The sequence below is a fragment of the Pithys albifrons genome, chromosome 8, assembly GCF_047495875.1.
Source record: "Pithys albifrons albifrons isolate INPA30051 chromosome 8, PitAlb_v1, whole genome shotgun sequence".
In the NCBI taxonomy this organism is placed as follows: domain Eukaryota; kingdom Metazoa; phylum Chordata; class Aves; order Passeriformes; family Thamnophilidae; genus Pithys; species Pithys albifrons.
In genome coordinates this window covers 9,876,437-9,900,993 of record NC_092465.1, presented here as the reverse complement: position 1 = coordinate 9,900,993, position 24,557 = coordinate 9,876,437, and the positions used below count along the sequence as shown (strand labels likewise).

Below are 24,557 nucleotides of genomic sequence, written 5' to 3'. Positions count from 1 at the left end.
ATGCAGGATGGAGATAATTGCTGAGTTGAATCTGCTGCAGGATGTTCATCTTTCACAGGCAACTGTTGCTGATGGCACAGTAAAACCAGGGTCATTCTTACATGATGCAGAAGTGATGATGTTTCTAGAGTTTAATTAACTGCCAGGACAACTTGGGGGTAGTTCAATATGTTCACACAACATACACACATAAATTAAGAGTATGGATTTGTGCTCACCAGTAGAAGCCAAGTCCCAATCGTCTCAGGTAGCCATTTTCCTTAACCTGTCTTTTAATACTTCAAAGTATAAAATTCTCCTTGCTGACCTCATCTAAAGCCCATCATAACTACTGATATAAACAGATTAAAACAGAACAATGCAAAAGCAACAGATACTGGTCCAATCATGTAATGTGCAGGCAATCAGGAGTGCAAAGGGAATATCTCCAGATTGCACAAGTGAACCCAACACCTTTTGTTGTAGGCAGTCATTTTAAACCCAGTGCCCTGATACGATCTCTGGGGTCTAGAGGGCATGGAGGAGATTCAGAGAAGCTTGGGAGCATTGGCCTTTGTATTAGCAGTGTCTGGGAAGAATAATACATTTGACTCACCTGGGTCTGGCACATATCCATTGTGATGTTTCCCTGCACACAGGTATTAAGTGCCGGTGTTGGGAGCTTCAAATCTCTTGCATGTTGAGGAGCTTTGCCTCCCACAGTTGAAAACCAGGCTGTTTGCAACCTTTGTTTAAATATATGTTATATTGTTTCAGGTGTCCAAGTTTTATTTTACTTCTCTAGTAAATATCTTCCAGCTCCTAAATGAGAACTTTGGGAAAACTTCTCCCACAATGCAACTTAAAAATCACCCTGCAGAGACTTTACGTTTCTCAGCTTAAATCCAGCCTTCAGTGTGTCTTGAGTTATGAGGCTGTCCAGACCACTAATAGAGGAGCAGGGGAATTTACACCAAAAGGAATAAACAAGCCAACAATAAAAATAACCATTTATCTCTTCTTGCTCCCCAGTGCCTTACTCAAAAGGTCACTGTGTTCTTTCATGGAAGTGAAGCTCTATAATGTAAGTTTAGACACTTTAGGCTAAGCCCCAGAGTTCTTACTCACTTATCCCTGAGTAACTTTGGTAGATTTTTAGTTTGAATTTTTTCCTTGGGTAAGGTCTCATAAATTATAACTGAGGTCTCCCGAACAAAACTGTTAGTCAGAGAAAAGCCCAGGTCAGTGGGGCACATGCTGCAGGGCTCCCCACTTAACCCAGTGTGACTCATGCCATAATGCTAGGAAAGAAACAAGCTCACAGCCTCCCTTTCCTCCTGTTTTGCAGATGAGGTTTGCTTACAATAGTCTCAGCTCAGTGGACTGAAAATGCAGGTTACAGGAGGGTGCATCTAGCTCAGTGCAATATTACACAAGGGCTGAACAGACAGGCTACCCCTGTGCAGAAAGCAGCCTGCAGAGCCCAGCAGCCAGTTTAGGAAAGCAAATCCTTGCCCTGTCATCATGGCACCATGTTTTAACAAGCAGCAGGTCTAACACCATCTAGAAATAAGTACAACTGTTTAGGAAGAACAGAACACATATTGCTCCCCTACAGTTTCCCCTTGCTCAGCTTCCTGTAGAAACCGAACCGTCTTGTAAAGATGCCATTGCATGGAACAACTACTGCCTTTGCTCTCATTTCAGGGAGGTCTGGCCCCAAATCTGTCCCTAAGATTATTCTACAGAAAGGATGAAGCAATTTACAGAATTCAGTTTGGCCCAGGATTTGTTTGGGATTGCCTGGAATTTTGGGAAATGCAGCTCCCACAGCTCGGGGTCCCTGGCTGCAGTGACATTGTGCAGGCTTCCTGCTGCCTTCCCAAGCTCTGCTGCTAAAAAAATAATACCCCATGCTTCCCTTGCACTTCCAAATCATACAGCATGTTTTGTCAATGTCCTCCATTGTTTAAAGCCCCTCTGGGCTCCTGCTGGGGACATTATTTCTCTCCAAGTTTTATAGGCAGTGGGGGATTCTTCCTGATTTTAAAGAGTGCTCCCATGGATCATGAATAATCTGTGACATTGCTAACACAGGCATTATCCAGTTGTCTTGTAACACACAGAAGGGCTCACATATGGAAATCCAACAGGCAGTTTGAGCAATCCGTGGGCATTTTGAAATGCTCTGAATCTGAAAGCAGAGAGCTGACAGGTCACCCCAAGAACCCACTGAGCACACAGCAGTTCCAATACACTTATTGGAAAATAATGTTTCTGAAAGTTTGCTGAACGTCTGCTTGTCCTTAGTCCTCAAAGGCGATACTTCAGCTGTGTTAACTCAGGCTAGCCCATCTCTTCTTGACTGCTGGTAGTACAATGTACACAGCAAGCTGCCCAGTTGGATGCAAAGACAGTCAAGTGAGGGAGAGTACTGTCACACCTTGCCTGGGGCTCGAGCCGATGTCCTGTGGGGCTGTGGGCATGAGGCAGGTCCCCTGGTCAGGCAGACCTTTCTAGGATTGTTCTTCTGATACGTTTGCTGTATACCCCAGGTGGCATCTTCCCTTGGGCTATCCACCTAACTTTCTGCTCTGTTATCCCAGGGGCATACAGCCATTTCCCCATGGAGCACAGGCTGAGCTGACTTGCCTCTGGGTACTCTGAAGTAAGTTGGAGCAGATCAAGCAATTCTCTGCAGAGGCCAAAGAACTCTCCACCATGCTTGTGTCACCATAGCACAGGAGACACACTTGATGCTTATCAGCTGTGTCTGTACCTCATCTGATATCTCTTTTTCATTTCTAAACACAGAAGGAAAGACATACCTTTCTTCAAATCCATAACAGAACAGTTCATTTAAACAGTTTACAAAACAACTGATTGCAGATTATCATAAAGATGGATACAAAGAAAGGGCCTTCAAGTCCAGGGGAGCAAAACATTCATCTCTAATGAACATGCATACACACAAGCACATATAGATATACCACATATCCATTAATTAAACTCCTTAATGAACCAAAAGATTAATTGTAAAATGGATAAATATAAAGCTGGAGATGTACTGAATTAGAATCTTGTGAATGCATCAAAAATTAGTCAATGTATTTATCAATAACTATAAAATATTGGTTTGGCTGCAAAAAGCCATGATAACATCTCTTGCTCTGCCACGCTTGAGTACATTGACCTAAAGGATTGGGGTAGATCATAGGGCAAGAGTTTGAGGATTTTACCTCTTCCTTTTGCCAGTGACTGATTGCGTTAATGACCAAGGCAAGTCAGAATTCTGGTACATTTCACAGTTTCCCTTTTGTAAGTGGGATAATATTTCTTACAAGTTTTTGTAGAGCAGTTTGAGATCTTGGGGAGAAATGCTCTATGTTATTATTTTAGGCCCTGCTTCAGGAAAACATATATGTTTAAATCCTGCTGCTTTAATGGGTTGAAAGAACCTACTTTAGGCTAATCTCACATTAATGTGGTCTTTCTGAAAAAGCTGCCCTAAAAGTTCTAATTATCCTTATTAAAAATGTAGCCCATTGAAGCTTATTTAAAAAAGAATTTCTAAAAGAGAGGGGGGAAGTAGTGAATTAATTGCAGCTCAGCATATTGAAGCATTACCTTTCGTGCTTTATTCAGATTAAAAGGTCATGCAGGAGTACCCATGCCTTTTTGATTAGATGCACACAGCAGACTTTAGGTCCCCTTCAAAGATCCTTGGGCCGTGCAGAGCCAGGAGCAGCTCCACATTGTCATAGGGAAAAAAAACCAAACTCTTTTCCTCAGAGCCTGACTTCTTCGCCCAGCTCCCCCCTCCCATATTTGTATATATTTCGAGGAGAGTCAGGCTTAGTTTGTTCATAAACTGCAGTTCCTGGGCGGACCCCACGCACAGCTGGGCTTTAGCGGCTGGATCCGCCTTCCCGGCAAGCCTGGCCGGGAGTCTCGCGAACTCGGGGCTCCGGGCTTGACAGCAGGAACGCAGGGAACTGGCTCCACCGAGGGAAGATGAATTGGTCAACGCCGTGAAGCCGGGCTTCTTGTTGCTAGTGGATCCAGAAATGGGTTACTGGAGGAGTCCGGGTCTGCTTTCCTTACTGCTGCTTTCCTTCTGTGAGTAGAAAAATGTTTCTGGTTAGGCAATGTTAAGCAACATAGTCGGAGAAGTCGTTTATTTTTCCTTCCTCCAGCAAAACAGCTAATCTTTGATTTCTCCCCTGACAGCAATTAGCCAGAGGATTGGAAATAGCCGAGAATTTAGTAGAATATGCTGCAGCAACTGCATCAGTTGTGTATTTCTCTTATGGCGAAGGGGAGCGATCGCTTGGTGGAAAGTGCTGCGTGCTCGCTTGGAGCGGCTCGCAGATGTCAGTGTTTACAGTACAAAAATATATATAGGTCAGCATTACTTGTTGGAAGTTTTTATTTTATTGAGGGAGATTAAAAGCATCTGAAGTGCACCGCTGAACGATCTGGCTTCGACAGTGTCCAGATGTGGTGAAGTTTGCAGCTTAGAACTTTGATCAGCCCTGGTTTATGCGCAGAATTAGTCGAACTATTAAAGAAGGAAAGAAGTGGGGAGAGGGGGAGGAGAAGTGTCTTTGCAACAACATCTGGTTATTCAGCAAACCTTTCCAGCACTTACGTAAAGATTTCTTTGTAATAAGTGCCCTGGTTCAGTTTTGATAGCACTTCTTCAATACCGTAGATAAAACTCTCCAGCAGCACTTGAAAATGTGCCCATCCGTGGTTTAACTTTTCTTGTTTATATCTTGGTGATTGTTTCCTAACAGGGAATGGATTTGTATATAAGTGAGTGTTATATACACATCTCCTAAGTATGTGTGTGTGTCTTTCTGTATATACAGAGCCCATGTATGTGTATACATGCATATATCCCTATATAGTGTACTTTTATGTATTTGCATGGACACTGACACTTTTTAAAGTGAACTCCTACAAACACAGACCCATTCCCCTTGCCATAGAAATTTCAATGGAACTAGAATTGCTTTTTGCTCAGAGCAATGAAGTAGGAGGATTATAACTCCAGTATTTTTGCATCCAAATGAAATAAATGGAGGCAGGGATCTGTATGTGTATTCACTTTATATGGGTCCCCCTATCTACAAGAACAGGGAATAAGAGAGTGATCAGTCAGTAATTTGTGTGTAGGCAAACACAACCCTGCAGGCAACCACTGAAGCTGAGAGAACCAGGTGGGGAGAATTAGGACACAAAAACTGGTTGATTTTTCAAAAAATTATGGAGATATATATTATTCATTACTGTAGATAATACCCTAAAGTATGGTTTGAAATATAGGATGGTATACTGATAACATCCTGCTAACTTAATCACATTTGAAGCAGGAATTACTACAATGTATTATTTAAAGCACAGTCTTGGGTTGTTTTTGGTAAGAAAGAAGGCCACTAATTATCCTTCAGAAATACCTAATTTTGGAGTTATTTAACTTATGGTTTCCTTTTTCTGAAAGGCAAGGTTTTAATCTGAAAGACACCAAACCAAAACATATCATGATTACTAAGTTCATCTGAAAGGTTATGTGAGTGATATGATGACAAAATTTGCCTCTGCATGAGGGAAAAAAATAAGCCAAGGTTTGCTCTCTGTGTTTCAGCTCATCAGTGATAGATGTTTTCTAAGGCTACATCCACTTCCCTTGCAGGTAGGGATAAGATTGACCTTACAGTCATTCTGAGACAGTAAAAGTACTCTGGGAGCCCACTTTGCATTGACATTAAAAGAGAAGGAAATAACAAGTTCCCCAAATAGACAGAATATACACATTCAGCTGTTCTTCAAGCAACAAATCATACCACTCATCCAGCCTCTCTTTAAACAGTGACAGTGCTAGCCTGGTGACAGCAGCAAAGTTGCTCCTCTAGCACAGAGATTTAAGAGTTGCTGTAAAGAACATGGGCTGAACTGTGTCTCTGTTATCCCAGGATAACTCCATCTGAGCATCTTTAGGGACTTTACTGCTCTCCCTAAGAGTTTACACCAGGGCAGCAGAGGCCCCAGTCTGTGCTCCATGCTGCCTGTCTCTATGTCTTGAATCACCACCATGGTTGAGTGGCCATCACACAGCACCTCTGACCTCTTCTGTCCATACATGGTGGAATAAAGGGCTGTAGTCTGACAGACCACTGAAAGTCAGCTCCCTAAGTCTCTCTGGCCAGCCCTAGCAAGGCTTCAAAATATCCACCCTTAAACTTCTCCCTAGTGGCAGTGGCTGCTGGAGAGCAACACTTTTGCATGATTTTCTCATCAGAAAGTGCAGACAGGAGCTGTAGTTGCACCACTGCTAACAAAAACCCTCATGCAGATGACCAGAGAAACCTTCCAGGGCAGAGAGAGGGTGCAGTCCTGGGCTTACTTGGTCCAGGACAAAAAAAATTACAAGGATCATTCAGAATTGGAAAACTGTCTTACGATGTGGGAAGCTGAAGCCTCAGTTTGGCCAGGAGAGAGGTGAGAGGTAAGTGAGCCATCTACAGCCAGGTCCCAGGGAGATGTTTTTTTGGCAGAGGGCTTCCTCTTCTATGGAACAGTGGAAAAACAAGATCTACACACTGGAAGCTAAAATGGGGTGCATTTGTGTTAAAGCATAACACAGTAAAGTTGTTCCAGCAAGTAATTACTCAGGCTGGGGATGTGGTGGATTTTTGTTGCTAAAAACCTTCAAGACTGCAAGACTATCTGCTTGGAACTAAAACCCACACAGAAGCTACAACCTCGATATCAGGATTACTGTATAGTGCACATGGAAACACTCTGGCCTTAAAGTTAAGAATTAGGAGTTTTCCTGCCCTGTTTTGTATCAGTATTGGGAAAGTCTTCCTTGCGCTCCATCTGTCAGGAACAGGGCTCACATCTGGACAAGCAGGCATGAGGATGAGCACAGTTTCATCTCACAACCCTCTGACCTGTGGTGACAACCTCAAGAACTGAGCTAAGCGTCACTGGTGAGATGACAGCTCTCAGGGCATGAAGAGCCACAGGAGCCCAGCAGAGTGTCTTTGGGCATCCAGCCTCCAAAAGAGGATATGAAAATCAAAATCTGCCAGGGCACATAGCACTTCAAGGGAGAGTGAGCTGTACCCCATGAGATCTGCTGAAGCTCCAAAGAAAGAGAAAGAAGATTTTTGAAATGAAGTGAGGTTGCAGGTCTGCTGCCCCAAGTCCAGACCTCCCAATTCCTGGGGTTTGGGTCTGCTTCCCAATAATTAAGTCTCCTGTTAAAATGCTGGTCCACTAAAATACCATGACATTTTTTTGCCAAGACTTCTGGGCTCCCTTTGCCATGGTCTCTTATGGAACTTTGATGGCTCCACAGAAAGTGCATTTGAGGGTTATCTCCTGGTAGATGGTGGCTCTCTGAAGCTATATGCTCTTTCCTGCTTGCACAAATTGTTCCCCCAGTGAGCCTCTTCAGCTAAATATATAGAGCATATATAATTCATAAATCAGGACAAGGAGCTCCAGGGCTGTCAGAAAAACATCTCTGGCTTTTGATCTGCCCAAGAAATCTCTGACCTATCCCAGGCTCCTCAGGCAGTTTGTTCAAGAAGTTGGCCTCTTATTTCTGAAGTCATCAGAGCTAAAACCAGGGGTCATGGTGTCACCAAAGTGTCAGCCTGCTCCTCAGGCAGGAGAGCTATTGAGATTGCACTCCAACACCAATGTATGTGCAATTCAGGAACATGGGGTCAAACCTGAGCTGGTGAGAAGATGAGGGAAGAACAAAAAAGAGGAGGAGTCACCCTCCATTTCACAGGCAAATACATCCATTTACAGAAAGGGACTTTGCAGGTCCAAGGATGAGCTAGGGCAGGTGAGCAACATCTCCCAGGCTATGCAGCATGTGGGGGTGGGTGCTGCCCACCTCAGCTCACAGGGCTGCAGGATTGGTTATTGCAATCCTTCTCAAGTAGTACCATGTTTTGCTTTGGTGTTGATTTAAGACAGACAAAACACCAAGGAAAAAATTACCACCCTCAAAAAGAAACCAGGGGGCTGCAAGGGTGGGTGGCTGGGTGTAGGTAGCTGGGTTGGGAGCAGGCACAGCATCCTACTTCCTGAAGGAGAGACTTGTTTGTCCTACCATGACAAAACCCCTGACAATGAAGAACTGGACTCCTCTTCAATGTTGCAAGTGGCAAGAGACTTAGCAAGGAAAGCAGTGGATTATTTTGAATTCAGCTTTACACTTCTCCAAATCCAACAGTACTCTTTCAGTTTAGTGTAACTTAGGTTAAGTGAAGGTTAAGAAGACTGGCAGCATAAAGCTGATTTATGGAAAGTAGCATTTCCTCTCCCCTTGTACTTCCAGCTTTCCTCAGCCTTGAGACAGGCTGGTCATCATTAAAGCAGCTCAAATTTGTGTTTTAGTGAGGGACTTTGTAGAGGAAAGTCCTTTTTGTAATATAATTCCATGCAACTTGAAATTAAAACATACCATTTTCTGGAAAAAAAACCCAAACCAACCAACCAACCAAACTGGTGTTATCACTACTTAATAACGCTCACAAAGACATTTTTGTGTACTGGTAGTACATAAGTTCAGCCAGCTGCAATTGTGATATTTGTTACTCTCATTAGAGGTAGAGTTCTGGACAGTTGTATCCCACATATTCACTGAATATGCAGAAAGCAAACATTGGCATTAAAAACAGGTGACTGGGGGCTTTTTTTCTGAGAAAGTATTCAACTCTACTGCCTGTACTCCACAGCTTTATATTGTTTTTCAGTTTGCTCTGTCAAGTTTATTTCCTCAGGACATTGTTTTCCTCTCCCCTTAGTGATAACTCTTTGCAATAACATTTGCTTTCAGCTCCACAGTGTTGCAACTTGCCATAAACTAATGAACTCTCACATAGATTGTTGTGTTTTCAAGGAAGTGCAACATCTGATCTTTTTATTAAAAAAACCAGCCCCACCAAGGAGACAAAATCAGCAGCTCCCACACACTTTGCTCTTTTCACATCCCATGTTTAGAGCTGTGTGCCAAGTAAAAGCCTCACACTGGAAGGGGCCTCCATGAGGAGGGGAGATAACACCACTGATGGCTGCCTGCCCTATCAAACCTGGGGATTACAGCTACATTATCTCCATGCTGGACCCTAACTGTGGGATAACATTTCCTTAGGGATCTTCAAGGGGAAGTGAAGGAATTGATGAAAGCTGTCTTGGCCCTGCTTGCATGCACATCCCTGAATTCAGAGTCAGCTGTTGTGATCCTGCCTCCAGAAAGGATCTGTAGCATCCATCAGAGTAGTAATTCTTCATCAGTTTGTTCATCTTTTTGTTACAGCCCATGTAGGGTTGAAACTCTCCTGTGAGCTGCTGGTAACTGTCAAAATTTTAGGAGAAGTGGGAGAGCCTGTTTATCGTGCAATCCCCTCTGCAGCCCATGCTTCCACCAATTACACTACTCCAGGACTTACCCTTTCATGGAGCTGTACCACTGCAGTGTTTGCCTTCCCATTGATAAGCCGGGAACATGCCTGACAAACGACAGCTGATTTATACTACAGCAAATGCATCCTGGCATTGGGGTAATTAATGTATCCAGCTGTGCTCCGCAGCCTGCCAGTCTGCCTGGGACAGAGGGCTGTCACCTGTGTGAACTTTAGCAGACCAGTGACTACACAGGGTTATTTGGATTCAATTTTTTTTAAAGGACCTTTTCAGTATTTGCACTGTGCCATTTGAAGCAACTAGCATGGGCACACTGTAGTGGGGAGCTGATAGACAGTTTCAGGGGTGGCAGCTGCTGAGTGTCACTTTGCAGCACTCTGTGCTCCAGTTTCACCCGTGCCTCTCCCAAAGTGGGCCACAGCTCTCCAAGTGGTTGAAGCAATATCATGCTGCACATACTCTGCCTCTCACCTTGCCATACTGTGGATGGAGATGTTCCATTTAGCTCCATGTCATTTACTCTCCACTGGACCCCAAACTCCAGTTTTTCTAGATAAGTAGATGTCCAAGGAAAACTCTTCCCAGCAGCTGCCACTCTGGCTCCAGATGAGGCCTGAAGGTTTCTGAACAAAGTACCAGCCTGCCTTCATTCAGCCTGCAAAGAGCTATTGTCCTGCCCTTGTAACATGTGATGACAAGTCCTCTGGCCATGCCTGGGAGCTGGAGAGTCCAGGACCATCACATACCCTCTAATGCATGCCCTCCACACAATGCAGTACAGATGTGTATGTGCCATCAATGGGAACCATCCCATCTGCAGGGCTGGTTTATTGTCCAGGTCTGTGGTCCAGACAGGGCTGAGCCCTGAAGCAATTCCCTGAGAGCTGACACGACTGATATCACCCCAACATCTGAGTCTCTCCTAATCTTGTCAGTTCTTCCAACACCCCTGCAAAGATGTTCCCTCTGGGAACAACACTTATGTGTTTGCATATGGGAAGCCCAGAGACATCTGCTGAAGTTCCTGGCTATTAGGAAGGGCCTTTTCCTTACATCAACATTGCAAAACCCTGGGATTTTGATACTGTGCCTTCTCATTTCAGTCATCCCAAACCAGAAGGCTTGGCTGTGCCTGCATTGCCATAGTGCACTGTGCACCCCATCAGAAAGATGATATTGTCAGTGTGAATTCATACTGTGCCCAGCACTGAAAATCCAGAGAAGAATTTCTTCTCTTTTGCTGCAAAATCAGTAACTCAGGTCCCTTCCTAGAAATGGTTCTTGGGAGTACAAGAATGCCATTAGTACAAATGCTTCTGGTGTCTTTACAACTAACACTGGTATAGATATTTCTTTAGAAAGATCCTTTGCTGTTTTCAGGTGGATTACTTAATAAAATGCTGTCCATGGAGAATGACCACCTGTGTCACCAACAAGTGTTCAACAGAGCAGGTTGCCAGTCAACACAGCTGGGACATGATGAGGAACATCTGTTTGATGTTCCTTGATAAAACTGCCTGCATGGGAGACTCTAAACACCAGCATCCAGCATGGAAGAAACTGAATAAGCTGCTGTCTTGCTGTGTAAAGCATTTTTTCCATGCTAGATCTGTCCCAAAATTAGCCCCAACCAGTCCCTGATAGCAAACAAGACCCTTCTTCTTACAATGGAAAGTGACACACAAAGCCATAAGCTCAAGCCGTTGAATGAATCATCCTTCTTCAAATAGACCCAGGGTACAAGCATCCACAGAAATAAGACCAATGGATCCCCTGGGAACTCAGTTCCTGCCATGTCTTTAATATGTCAAAAGGCACTCAGTGAAAGAAAATGGTTGCAGATGTTCTCACCAGAGGCAGAGGTCATTTTCTTGGGGGTGCCATCTCAGCACACATGTACTGTGGGGTTTGTGTATTTGCCCTGTGCTCACCTGTTTGTCAAACAGTGTCACAAGCCTCTGAGTTTTTCTTCCACCCTTGCCAGAGCTCTCAGAGCTGTAAAAGTCTGTGGTTTGGGAGGCAGCTCCAGGGCAGAAGTGATGCTCAGCAATATTGTGACTGCATCATGTTTCAGGAGGTGTCCAGAGGCAGGATGCTGAGTTGAAAAGGCAATGAGCTACTGCAAAATGATGAGATCTTGGAGGGGAAGAATAGAGAATAGAGAACATTCCCCTCTTTGTCATTTTCTCCATGCTGGAGGAGCAGCTTTGCCCCCTGCACCTCATCCTCTCCAGCTGTCAAGTCTCTCTGGAGCTATGCTGCAGACATGACCCAGTGGCTGGGACATGTGGCAACCTCCTTCTTCTGCAAGTGGGATCTCTTGAGAAGCATCACAAAAACTAGAAATCTCCCATCACTTTTATGTAGAGAGAAAAAGCACCTCAGGCTCTGTGAATAGGACTCTTGGTTCCATTCCTGAAAAAAATTCCTTTCCAAACCCCTGCTCCTTCTGCCCTCCTGCCATAGCTCTCTTCTACTTTAAAAAGTGGAAATTGTTCAAGTTGAATTCGACCTTATTGGGTTGAACCTTTTTGGTAGGTTGCAACACAAGCTCCTTAAAAGATACTTTTAAGAGATCAAGAAAGGCATGAAAGACAAGAACACACTAAATGTAGGACGCTTTATGAGAAGGGAAAAAGTTCTTTGTGTCTGTAATACAGGCTAGCCTCAAGTTCAAATTCCCTCTGACAGCACAAATTGCTTAATTACTATTAGATCTGGTCTAAATGAGGGAAAAACTTAACTCTACATAATAATTTTAGCAGACATAAATTTCTGTCAGTGCTGGTACAAGCTGATGACAGCACATGGATGGAGAACTAACAGAGCATCTCTGCCCCTACAGCTTGTCGCAGAGTCCCTTGCAAGCCCCACTTGACTCGATTTCTCAGGAATCAAAGTAATATAAATGCAAAAAATTACAAACTATTCAATCACAAAAAGTCCAACCCAGATATGAAGAGCAGCTTCAGTCTAACGTCTCTTTGTGGGCTCATCAAAGACCTTCCAGCAGATGGTAAACCGAACATGTGCCAGGAATTTCAAACACTCCTCAGGAAGTTCATCTAAATCATCAGTAAACCATTTGCACTTAAAACAGAGCAAACTCCATTGCCCAAATGTGACCCAGATAATGTTTCTGACGTGTTTACCTATTTGGACGATATCTTTAAATTTCAATTCCATCTCTTCACAGAGATCCAGGATTCCTGCAGAGCCTGAAAAATATACACAAAACTGAATTCCAGAGCATAATATGATTATAAGAGTAAAAAAAAACCCTGACTGCCATGCAGTACTTTTACTTAAATAGCAGTAGTTTAGACAGAGCAATGTCTGCTACCAGCTTGCAGGTCACATACTTCTTCTTGGTCATTGCTGCTGCTTTTTCTGCAATATCTTCCTGAGAATGAGTTGCAGAAGCTGCAGTTAAATGGGGTATAGGATAGACTATTGGTACCTCTGCAGAAACAAGAGCAACAAAAAATTATGGTGACAGCAGTGTGGAGTTAGTTGAGTCTTACCTTCTGCCATTCATCTCCCACTCCTGAAAGTGCTCTAAGATACTCAACAAATTCAGTGGTCACTTTTGACAAGGTGAGCTCAAACTACCTGTGTGTGGCCAGGCTGTGACTCCTGCTCCCAAGCAGTGTGGGAGGTGGGAGAAGGGACTTATTTTTAAGACAAGAGTTTAGTCAAAACCGGATCACTGCAAAGTACTCTTCAAAGGGCTGAAATCTCAGAGCCCTCTGAAAACATGGCATGCAAATCCTCCACCATCAGAAGGCACTTTCCACAGGGGATGTGGCAGCTGAGCCTTCTGCAGACCCCACAGGCAGCCCACGCACACCATGCCATGACATATACTAGTGCATTTCTTCACCCTGCAAAGCCCCAGATAAGCAGAGGTGCTGGCAGAGCTGCTAAAATTACTTACGAACTGCTGAAACTCAGCATTTCCCCACCTCCTCAGACCTTGAATAAATTGCTTAGCTTTCCATCCGACAAAGAGGAATGGCACGTCCCCGTCACACACTGTCTGGGCTGGTGGGAGTCGCTGGGGCCATAGGGCTGTGGAGTGATGCCGGTGCAGGTGACCAGACGGGACTGGCTGAATACAGGGGTTTCCCTTGGGCTGACCCCTGGCTGTGGGTTTTGTTTCTCCCAGACACAAACTTGTTCGGGCTGCACTGCTGGCTTGGTGTGCTCTCTCAAGGCTTATCCAACACAACATATGGGTAGAAAGAAGAGCAAAAGATAGGAAAAATAAGGGAATGGGGTCATAGCTGCAATAGTGAGGACTTGCTGCCAGACAAGGTCTTGGGTTGCACCTTCAGTCACAGGATAGCTACAAAGTTTGGTTTGTGTCATAGCTCCTCACATCTGACTTTTGCAGCCCAGTCCTTGACCATGAGCTGCTGAATGCCTGGTGGGATAAATACAGTTATTACCAGGAAAATTCACAACTGCTTTTGTCTGTCAGGGAAGTTTTCACCTGGTGTGGTAATGGCTCTGGAGGTACTGGCCATAATTACACAACAACCCACAACAGCCAGCACATACTTTGCACCGAGGGAGTGAAAAAAAGCACTGTTAAGCCACTGTGGAATGTGAGGTACTCCTGTGCTAACCTTCTGTCCTGCACTAATCTTCAACCCTTCCTTGAGCTACCTTTTCTATGAAGGATGCAGAGCATCCCTGCTCATCTCCCAAAGGAATAAACTAGCCTCCAGAACAGTGGACAAACCCCTAACTTGTGGGTTCCCTGCTTGTTTTGGGACAACTTTGCTCACCTAGTGAGTCAGCACAAGGCTAGGTGCAGTGGTGACTCCCACATGGAGCTGTGAACTTGCTCACCAGCATCGCCTTCAGGACTTTCCCGTCTTGCCCCTTCACAACCTTCATCTGCCCCTGCATCATGGTTTGGTGCCACTTTTATGTTCAAATTCCAGCCCTGCAAGTGGCAAATGATGTTACATGATCCATCAGCTCAGCCAGGTCTGATACAGCAACTCACCTAATTGGACTTATTTCTTGCTCAGGTAAACCAGGTGCTTGGCTGCCATAGGGGCTTACTGAAAAATAATGCCAATAACATGCAGCCAGGTAACCCCCAGCCAACAACTTTATTGATGTTTCAGTGAGCTGTGTTTGGGAAATTGATCCAAAAATACACACACACAATATTTTCAGACATTGCTGAATGTTTCAAAGACACTGAGAAAAACAAATGAAGTAGTGCAAGGCCACTGTTGTTTTATCCATTCCATGTTCCATCCTTAGCTCAACGTCTCTGGGTGAAAACTGGTGTTAGTGGGAAGGACGTTGTCCATAATACCAGAAAGAAAGTGCTCCTGAGAGAACTTGAGTTCAGAGTCTAATGGGGGTATAATTTTTGCTTCACCTGATACTTCCAAAGCTCAGCCAGGGACAGCATCCTCCTTGTCATTTTGGGCTGGGTCCTTCTGGATTTCAGTACCTCAGGACTTCCCTTGTTTTTCAAACTTTAATGCCAAACTTTCTTTGGTGAGTAATTTTCACATTTACCCAGCTAAAAGACAAACAATAGGGAATTGTAACACATTTCAAGGGGCAGCAGAAATCCACAAAATTACTTTTAAAATATTTAAGTAAAATAAACTTCATCTTAATAATTTTGCTTGTAACACACTGTTGTATTCTATGTGCAATTTTTCCATAACTCTTTTTTAGTGGTTTGCATGAGAGCTTGGATGCAAAATAGCCATGATGAGATGGGGAAGATCCTCCAGGAATTGCTTTGCATGTGGAAATGAATTTCAGCTCAGCCACTTCAGAGCAATTTTTTGTTTACTTTCCACTGACATGAAATCAGCCTCGATTGCATCGCATGCGGGATTGGTTAGCCACTTACATAATGCTTAATAAATCCAAGAGAAATAATACAAAACACATCACCCACTCTGGGAAGTGGAACAGTATCTCAGTCAGTGTCACTAACCCAACCAGGCCAGGCATCAGCAAAGCATCTGAACCAGTGCTGGGGGGGATGGAGGGTTGTGCTGTTGCATGATACATGTGATTAAGAAAAATGCTTGTGGCATGTATAGAAGCCTTGAAGACAGACAGATTGCATGGGCAGACTGTGTGTAATGGTGAGGGTCCATCAAAAAGCAGAGGTCACACTCCTGCAGGGAGGGCAGCTCACCCTGTCCTGCAGGGCAAGGCAGGCACATGCCCAGCTCCAGCTGTATCTGCTGCTTGTGTAAGGTATTACCTCACCCTAATAATTTTCCTCTGAGTACTTCATAAAATCATAAGGGCCCTGTAAACAGAAAGAGCAAGATTAGGTGATTAATTATTTACCACAGATTATTTCTGCAGTGGTGTGTGGAGGAGAGAGAACATTTCACTAGTGGTTTCTAGGGAGCAAGAAGGAAGGGAGATGACCTAGGACAGAGCTGCTGGTCTAAACATGGAACTGTGGTGCCCATTGCACCTGAAAAGTAGGGTGTGCAGAAAGACAGCAGGTGCCTCAGGATCTGCAGTGCCAGCACCCTGCCTCTTCCAGGAAAGCTGTCCAGCCAGTGGGTGTATTGCTCCAGGCACACTCCACTCCACTGCATGGAGCAGCTCTTGGCCTCCTTTCCCACATTTCCCTGCCTTCTCTGCTCCCCTGCTTTGCTTCTAGTCCCAGAAGAGACCTGCTGATGTCTTCACCCATGCTGTGGCTAACTTCCAAAAGAGGAAAAGCTAGGGATGAAGGGGTTAATTACTACAGTGCAGCTCAAGCCAAGCCTGTAAGTGACTCCCTATTGCTATTTCAAAAAAAGGCTGCCTGGAAAGGGAAAGGAAAAAAAAAAGAAAAAGAGGTTTACTTTACAACAATCATTATTTCATCTGCAGAGTTTATACAATGGAAAATAAAAGCCAGGGTACACGAAGTCAAATTGTTTCTGTTTCATTAATGGTATGGAAATCGTTTTGTTTTTATAGGGGAAAAACAAATGTGAACTCGATGTGTGTGTGTGTGTGTGTGTGCGCGCACATGCAGCTCCCTTCACTGCAAAGGGCAGAGCCGTGAAATCCAGAAATAAAAAATGACTCAGAGGCCGTAGGATCTATGAGTCAGTTGAGATGTTGTTGTTTTTAAACGCAAGCGAGAGCACAGTATGGCAAATAATTGCCCCTGCAGCCTCCCCACCACAGGTGTCCAGCCCAGCCCAGCTGTCCTGTGGTGGTGGCTACTCCCCTCCAGCTCCCAGCTGGGCACCGGTCGGACACAGACCCCCAGGACCCAGGCAAAGGCTTAAAGGGATGGAGCAGGGGTTGTCCTCACAGAAGCAGCTCAGGGGATCAGAAAGTGAAATCTGGGAAGGAAACTTGAGATCTTGTCATAGTGGATGGAGGAGACAAATGACTCCAAAGGCAGATGGAGGAGCTCAGGGCCAGGCGTGCTCCCCTGTCCTCCCCTGTAGGCACAGACATCAACTGATCAAAATCAAAGGAAAACTGCTCTGGCCAAATTCTCCCTGTTGAGTGCCAGGGATCACCTTGCTGGCCCCTGGCACTCCAGCTTGCCTGGATGCTGCCAGCCTTGTTGGGGTGCAACCCTGCGATACCTCTGTATGAAATCCCCCAACACCCCAAAAGCAGAGTCATTGTGGTGACACACAGAAAATTTGTGAAAGGGACACAAAAAATGCCAGAAATTACCCAAGCAGAAGGACGGACAATAATCTGCAGAGCTCATCTCTCCCCAGGGTGAAGTTAGATCATGATGTAATTTAAGTATATGAAGGAGATTGGAGGAGGCTGCTTGGTACAATCCATACCCAATTTAGTTTGTAATGGGACTAAGCGGTATTTGCGAAACACTTAATTTAAAGGGATATTTTCACAAAGGAAAAATAAGTGGTGGAATAAGTCAGTTACCAGCCTGTTTGAAGAAGGTCCAAGCAAACTAGAAATGTATACTGCATGTCGTCCTGGCACTGGGAAGCACTGATGTCTAATGCAATCAAAATCAGTCCTCTTTTATTCACCAGGAAACATTTCTGGCTCATTCCTTGCTCCATATCATACTCTGCCAAGTACAGTATTTATAATGCAGGATGATGTGGGACCACATACCTTAGGGCAGAGCCTGGTTCTCTTATCCAAATGCAGCCTGTGCACTGCCGGGTTTCCTGGCAGAGCCAGTGGCTTGTGCCTTGCAGAGGCAAAAAATGGGATAATAAATGTTTTCAGCTCCATTTGGTCTGCTCTACTTCTCCTATGAAGATAAAGACAGAGTGTAAAACACATGGATGGAGAAGAGAAGCCTGATGCTAAAAACATCTTTGGTTCAGCAGCGGAAAGTAGCACCAGACCCCACCACCGGAGAACAGAAGTGCGCTGGAGGAAGCCGTGCTGCATTTGAAATAAAAGTATAACACTTTGAGGTCTAGTCCTGGGGAGATACTGCAGCACAACAGGATGCTACAACAGGACCAGGCGCTTTCTGACAGCTCAAGCTGGACCTGACTGCAAGAAATCTGGATCCTCTCTTAAACAGGTCATGTTGGACAACTGCAGTGGGAACTTCTGACCCTGAATAAGATCTCCTGGAAATAAAGACATAGGAATTACCCTGATGCCCATCTGTGGCACTGGTTATTGCTTCGTGGAGGAGGCAACTCAGGAGTAACTTGGTGATGGAGAACAAGGACCCGATGCTCTCACATGGGTCAGAGAGAGAGCAGAGCCCATCAGCTCTGCTGTTGGTTTAATCTTAAAAACAAAATATTGCATATATAAAAGGGAAGGAATTTGTTTGTTCTCATAATAATTTTATGAGTGGCTCTGTTATTGAGTAGTCATGCCATTACCCATGGGTGAAAGACCAAGGCAAAGCCTAGTCCTAAACTCAGGAGCAGACAAAGGACTTGCTGCTGATCCCAGGTTCACCAAGGTGGGAAAGTAGGTCCCAGTGCAGGTTGGATTTCCATCAGGACACCCACCTGGGGTTTCCAGGAGCAACATGTCTGCAGGGTTGAGATAGAGGTGCTCCCCAGTCCTGCATTTAAGTGTACTTCTGATTGAAGAAAGGTGTAGAGCATCTCAACTAATCTCCATGGCCTTAGTCCAAAGCCTGGGAATTACAGGTTGACTGATCTGGATGGAGAAGATGACACAGCTGGGCAGCTCTCTGTGAGTGCTGAGTTGGTGTCAGCTCCATCCTGGGGTGCTTGGAGATACACACAAAAGAAGGGGTAGATCTCATTGTAGAGCATTTATGACCTGAAAATTTATCTATTTTTCTGTGTCATTGAGAAATACCAGCAATGTAAGGGTAATTATCACTGCAAGACAGAGCATAATCTGAAGGTTGTATAATGGAGGTCCTGAGTGGCAGAGGCCTTGATTCCCTTCCACTTTGGGAAGGGAAAACTGGGGGTCTCACACCAAGCACCTTTCCGTAAGCCCATATGGTATTTAGCTGTCTGAACTCAGCATGTCAGGGAGAATACTCGAGAACTGAAAGTGCTCATTCTGCCAACAGCAAAAACGCAATGCCTGCTTATGCCCTTGCTTGAGCTTTGAAGTACTTCCTGCTCCCCTGTAACAAACGCACGGTGCCAGCCCCTCCATGCACCCCAGGCTTGCTCCTAAAATATTCCACCTCCGTGGGCACTGCAGTGTGCAGAAAGCTGGAGCCAGAGTTAGGAGGTGGATGACCTACCTGCTCTCTGGGAATGCACTGGTAGAACGGGGCTAACAAAAGGCCCCCACTGTGTTCTTACAGCCGCAGGCACTGCTGGCAACTAAGCCCCTGTCAAAGGAGCAAAGAGCTCATCTGTTGGGGGCTGACTGCTTCTGTGGCTGCAGCAATGAGACTGGTATGAAATTCTTTTGGGGAGCTGTTTTCAATGACTCTTTCATGGGGAAAGAGGATGGGTTATTGACTACAGCAGTGGTGCCTCAATGGGCTTTGCAGGTGGCCAGGCAGAGAGTGTGGATGCCGTGTGGGCAATGAGAGGCAGCAGGGGTTCCCCGACATGCATGAAAAAATATCCTGGTGTCCTTGGGTGGTGGTATCACCCCTGCTGCTCCTGCAGGAGAGACACAGGCACTTCTGGCAACATTTTTCCTTTATTCCTTGACTTGAAATCATCTCATATGCTCTCAGTAACCTCTCTGGGGTCCCAGTTATAGATACCAGAAGATTTGATCCCACTCTCATGCACAGGAGAACAAGCCTTCCTATTGATGGTAAGCCAAGCTCACTGTGAGCCCACCTATCGGTGACTTCAGGCCATCTTTCCAACTGTCGTTCCACAATAACTTTGACTAACTGTTCTATTTATTGGCTCACATCACATCCTTATGGCTTCAATTTATTTTTGGAAAACTCAGCCCACATTTAATTAGTTTATAGTTTGTTCCAAGTTTTGCTTATCCAGCTTTTTTTTTTAAGCTTTTTCTTTTTTCTTGAAGTTTGTATTTTGATGTTTAGCATTTGCCTTGGCAACATCTGGAACCCGTTTATGGAAGTGTATTGTTACTTTTACTGCTCGTGCAGCTTTATTAAATCATCTGACTATTAATATTGAAAGTGTTCATCTGGGTCTAATCAGGGCCAAGATGAGTGATGTGGCAGTTAAATTGTACCTACAAGCTAATGGTTCAAGGACACAAAGTCCTGAGGAAACTTGTAGTGGGCTTTGTGCTCTTCTTTTTAGCTTCCTTGGAGAAGAATGAAGGGGGGGTGAGAAAAAAGAAATATTCCTGCTCTGAACTTTCTTGCAGAGCAGATAACAGAGCCACAGCCTGAGCTAGTTTAGAACAATTTGTCTCCACTATATTTCTGGATCTCATTTCCACGTTTAACTCTTTCATCTGCCCTGGCTTCTCCACTGCATAGTGCAGGCAACCACCAAGTCAAGATCCCCACCACATACACCAGTACAATACTGCCAGGGCTCTGGCATTTCACTCTGAGATATCAAGTAAACCCTTGAGAGAAATAAGTAAATAACGTACCTGGTAGATATAAATAAAAAAACCCATCCCGTACCAGCAATATCCACAACTTGTCCTTTTGCTGCTCCTCTGCAGGGCCCTCAGAAATCCCTGGGGTGATGGTGCTGAGCCCACAGTCCTGCATGAGCCTGCTGCAAGCACAGCATGAGCCGTGGCATGGATGGGTTGAGCTGAAGGGCTGACAGAAGAACCATGGTAGTGACAGCAGTAGAGCATAGGCCTGGGTGTGGAAGGACTTGGGTTTGGCAGGGAGAAACCAATTTACCTTCGATTCTCTGATCCCATGTAACAACATCGATGGGGTTTGTAAGGCTGTTGCTGTAGGTTGAGAGCTGAACACAACTGCTGGGCTTGATTTCTGTTCCACCCCCAAAACTCATTCTCCAGGGGAGTTTTGCCTAGGATTCTGCAAGCTTATCCTGGCAGAGCAAAGCAGGGACGTGACTGTAGCTCACAGTGGCTGCAAGTGTTTCAAATCCCAGCTGAAGCCATAGTTTTGGTAGCTAACCCCTGGATGGATGTGGGGCATTGCATCTTTTGAGGTCACCCACAAAATCACAGGACACTTTAGCAGAGCCAGAGCAGCTCCATGGATGGGGGATGCTGACTAAGAGGTTGTGGGTAACATCTTCACCCACTCTGCTCCCAGCTACCCTGTCACCTGGCACAACATGAAGCCTGCTGAGCTGCACTTTAAGCCTGGCATGGGTCACTTAAAGCAAAATTTCCTCCTACCAGCCTTCAGGTGTAACAGGCTTTTCCTCTGCAGCCAGGTTTCCCCTCTGCCATTAACCTTGGCCCTACGTGCAAGGCCACAGAAGCTTGTAAATTGTTTATTTCTGTGTGGGAGCCTTCCAGCAGCTCTTTAAGAAGGTTGCAGGGAGGGTTGTCTGGGCTGGCAAGGGAAGCGGAGCAGGCACATGAGGTGCTGTCAGAGTAGGCTGTGCACCCTGGATTTGGGGAGCAGAGAAGTGAAACACCCCTTTTTGCTATTGGGAGAGTATATGCATTAAAAATGGTCCTTAGGCTTGGCTGTGGACCACAGGCAGGTGACAGATGTGACCACCAAGAACCCAGGAGGTCCTGCAGGTTTCTCACAAACCCAGGGGTGCCTGTGGGTGGGTTCCTGGATCAACACGGCCCTGCATGCAGGGGCTGAGGCTTCGCAAGCCACAGTCAGGGATTTTGCAGTTTGTTTCTTCTTCAGACTAACAGCTGGTGATGCAAAACCCTGTGGTGGCTGTTGCAGTGCAGTGAGCCATCATGGCCCTTTCCACAGTGGCTGGGAGAACCCAGCACTGCTGGGTGCCTCGGGGACATGGCAGCCAGAGAAGCGCAGGCGGCCCAAACCTTCAAAATATTAGCTGCTGTAGTTCAGGTTCATACCTGAACAATTTGGAATGTATATATTTTAGTAAAAAAAGTATAAATATGCATTTCTACATAAACCACTTAGTGGCTTTTTTTTTTTAAGAGAAAAGACATTTAGCAGCCTTAAAACAGGAAGTTTAAATTTAGCTGGGATTTATCCCTTAACTGACTATGGTTCCTGTGCCCTTTCTATAAAAATAGAGATAATGTTATGCCTGTGAGATACAGGCAGAGAAGCTCCCCACAGGCAGCAGTTATTCCGGGGCTGTAGGGGCAGGAGAGCATCTCATGCTAGGATGGGGCCGAGCAGGAACAGAGCCCTGGGGGCAGCAGCCCTGTTGCCCCAGAGCTTGGGAAGTCTCAGCCCAACATTTCTTGCAAAAACACAGATGCTTGGGGAGTGGGTGGCGAACACATTTCCCAGCTTGGGCTCATTGAATTGGCAGAGGGAGGATGAGGAGACCGTGGGAGAGGACAGAGCTGTCCCAGTCTGGCCATGCATTCCTCCCCAGCACCCATCTTCCTGCTGGGAGGGGAATAAATGAAGTCTTCATGTGTGCAGAGTGCCAGGGATGTCCCTTTGTAAACACTGCATGTCCTCAGGATAAGGGGGAATGCCAATCTGAGCCTAGGTTGTAGAGGAAGAAGTAAATTTCCCCTTGATGATAAATGGTATGGGAAACACAGAGGGAAAACGTGGCTCTCTGCAGCATCTCGGGCTCTGCAAAGCTCTTGTCCTGGGGGACCTGCCTCCACACCGCCATCATCGCCCCAAACCCCTAGGCTTTGGCATAATACAGAGCACATTTGACTGAGCAATGGAGCAAAATGAAAGCTTTAAAAAATGCACGGAGGAATGGGGTCAGTTAAGGCTCCTTCTCCACTGTTTGTGTGAATTGCTGAGAATGGTAGTTATTCTCCCCAGTCTGGGCAAGCACATCCCTGCTCACCCTCCACCCCCTCTCTGCCCCTGCAGCCTGCAGTGTCAGTGCTCGCCGCAGCCTGAAGACCAACCTGTGCAAGTGGTGCGACTCCACATCTCCAGCCTGCGAGGAGAAGGTGTGCTACAGCAACTGCAACCTCAACTCCTACTGTGAGGACCCCTACGAGATCTGCGTAGCCATATGGTAAGTGGAAATCCCCTTGTGGAGGGAAGATGTGGGGGAAGAAGGGGTTTGTTGGGTGGCAGCTCATGGAAACGCACATGCATGTACCCTTGCACTTGGATTATTGCCTACTAAAGTAATTCAAGACTTTCTCTTCCTCTTTCTTTGACTCCATTATAATTAAAATTACAATTCACTGTAAAACAAAATATTTGGTCTACCCTATAATTAGTACCAGTTTATTTTCTAAATAAATCAAGCATTTAAGTACCTGACACAAAGTGTGGCACATTTGCTGCAGAACCTCTAAAGCTCCATAAACCTCTGAAGTTATCTTTACAAGCTGAACCCAGGGGCAAACCAGCAGCCCTGACCTCCAAACCTATGATGTCCTTCTGCATCAGGCTGGTGAAACCTCAGTTCACATGCAGGGGTGCAGCTGAGGTCTGTCCCTGTCCAGCACATGGACATCAGAGCTGTTACCAAACTGGGGTTTAACACACTGGGTTTAACCCACCTCCTTCCTATCCCCTGGAAAAAGCCCTTTTCTGCTCCTGCGGGAGGTGCCTGGAAAGGAAGCACCATCTTACATTTCAGGCTGAGCACACACTGCATGGTTTGGTCCGGAAGAGTGCCTCCCCCAGGTTTTTGGTCCTCGTGAGCAAAACTAAAAAAGCATCCATTTTGGGTCTGCCCAGAGTGATTTTCCTCCTCTTTCCCTTTTAATTTGGCTGCCAAAGTGAAAGCCAGCCAAGCACTTATCGCTAGGCTTTATCTCAACCTGCTAATTAGTGTGAATGCTGAACGCCAGCTTGCAGTAGGAGTTTGCCTCAACATAATTTTTGCATTATGGACTTTTAAAAAAGCAAAACACAACAAGAAACCCAAACAAATAAACAATAAGATCCACCCCCAGCCTCAAATTCCCCTACACACACCTTAAATCCTGGGTAGGCAATCCAACATCTCTATGGATTTTCCCTACTGCATGAAACTCCAAGCCAGGAAAGCAGTCCCACTGCATGGGATGGAGCTGTACCCTGTATCCTATTTCAGACAGGATGAGGCAGCTACAGAATCACAAATAACCTCCCTATCCCTCTAGCAACTCCCATCCTATTCTAAGGTCCATCCAGAGAACAAGGTGCTTGTTAGGAGGGTCTCATCTCCAAGCCTGCCTTGATCCTCATTGCTCACTTGCACAATGATCTGAACTTGCCTGATATGGGTATCACAGTCATGGCAGCAGTTTTGCCCCTGTGCTCATGAGCAATGTGCTCACATCCTCCAGGTGTCCAGCCTTGGCAGCCGCAGCCCATGAAGAAGGGATCTCACCCTCCTAGGACACTTCAGCTGGTGCTTCTCTCTCAAATCGCCTGGTAGACCCAGCAAAATGTGGGGAGCGCTAAAACAGGGGGACTTCACCAGGGAGAGGATGACAAATTTAGGTTCTTTCACTGGCTTTTATACCTGAGTTCCCGGCGGACCTCAGAGACATTGTGAAACCTCTCCATACCTTCACCATCTCCCTTTGTATGGCAGAGTCAGGAAGCCATAGGAGCAGTAGGAGGCAGAGGCTGTTCCTGGAAAAGTAATTAATGGTTGTCATTTCCTTTGAATACCCCCAAGAGTAGCTACAATGCT

General features: G+C 45.5%; 1 protein-coding gene across 1 annotated transcript in view; it reads left to right on the top strand.

Annotated features, from left to right (window-relative positions):
* Nucleotides 1–3,867: 3,867 nt before the first annotated feature.
* LOC139675324 (TGF-beta receptor type-2-like) overlaps nucleotides 3,868–24,557 on the top strand; it is a 31,914-nt gene continuing 11,224 nt past the window's right edge. The window contains exons 1-2 of the mRNA XM_071562851.1: nucleotides 3,868–4,098; nucleotides 22,784–22,934. Coding sequence (XP_071418952.1) covers nucleotides 4,047–4,098; nucleotides 22,784–22,934 — 203 coding nt within the window. The 5' untranslated portion in view covers nucleotides 3,868–4,046. The remainder of the gene's footprint in view (nucleotides 4,099–22,783; nucleotides 22,935–24,557) is intronic.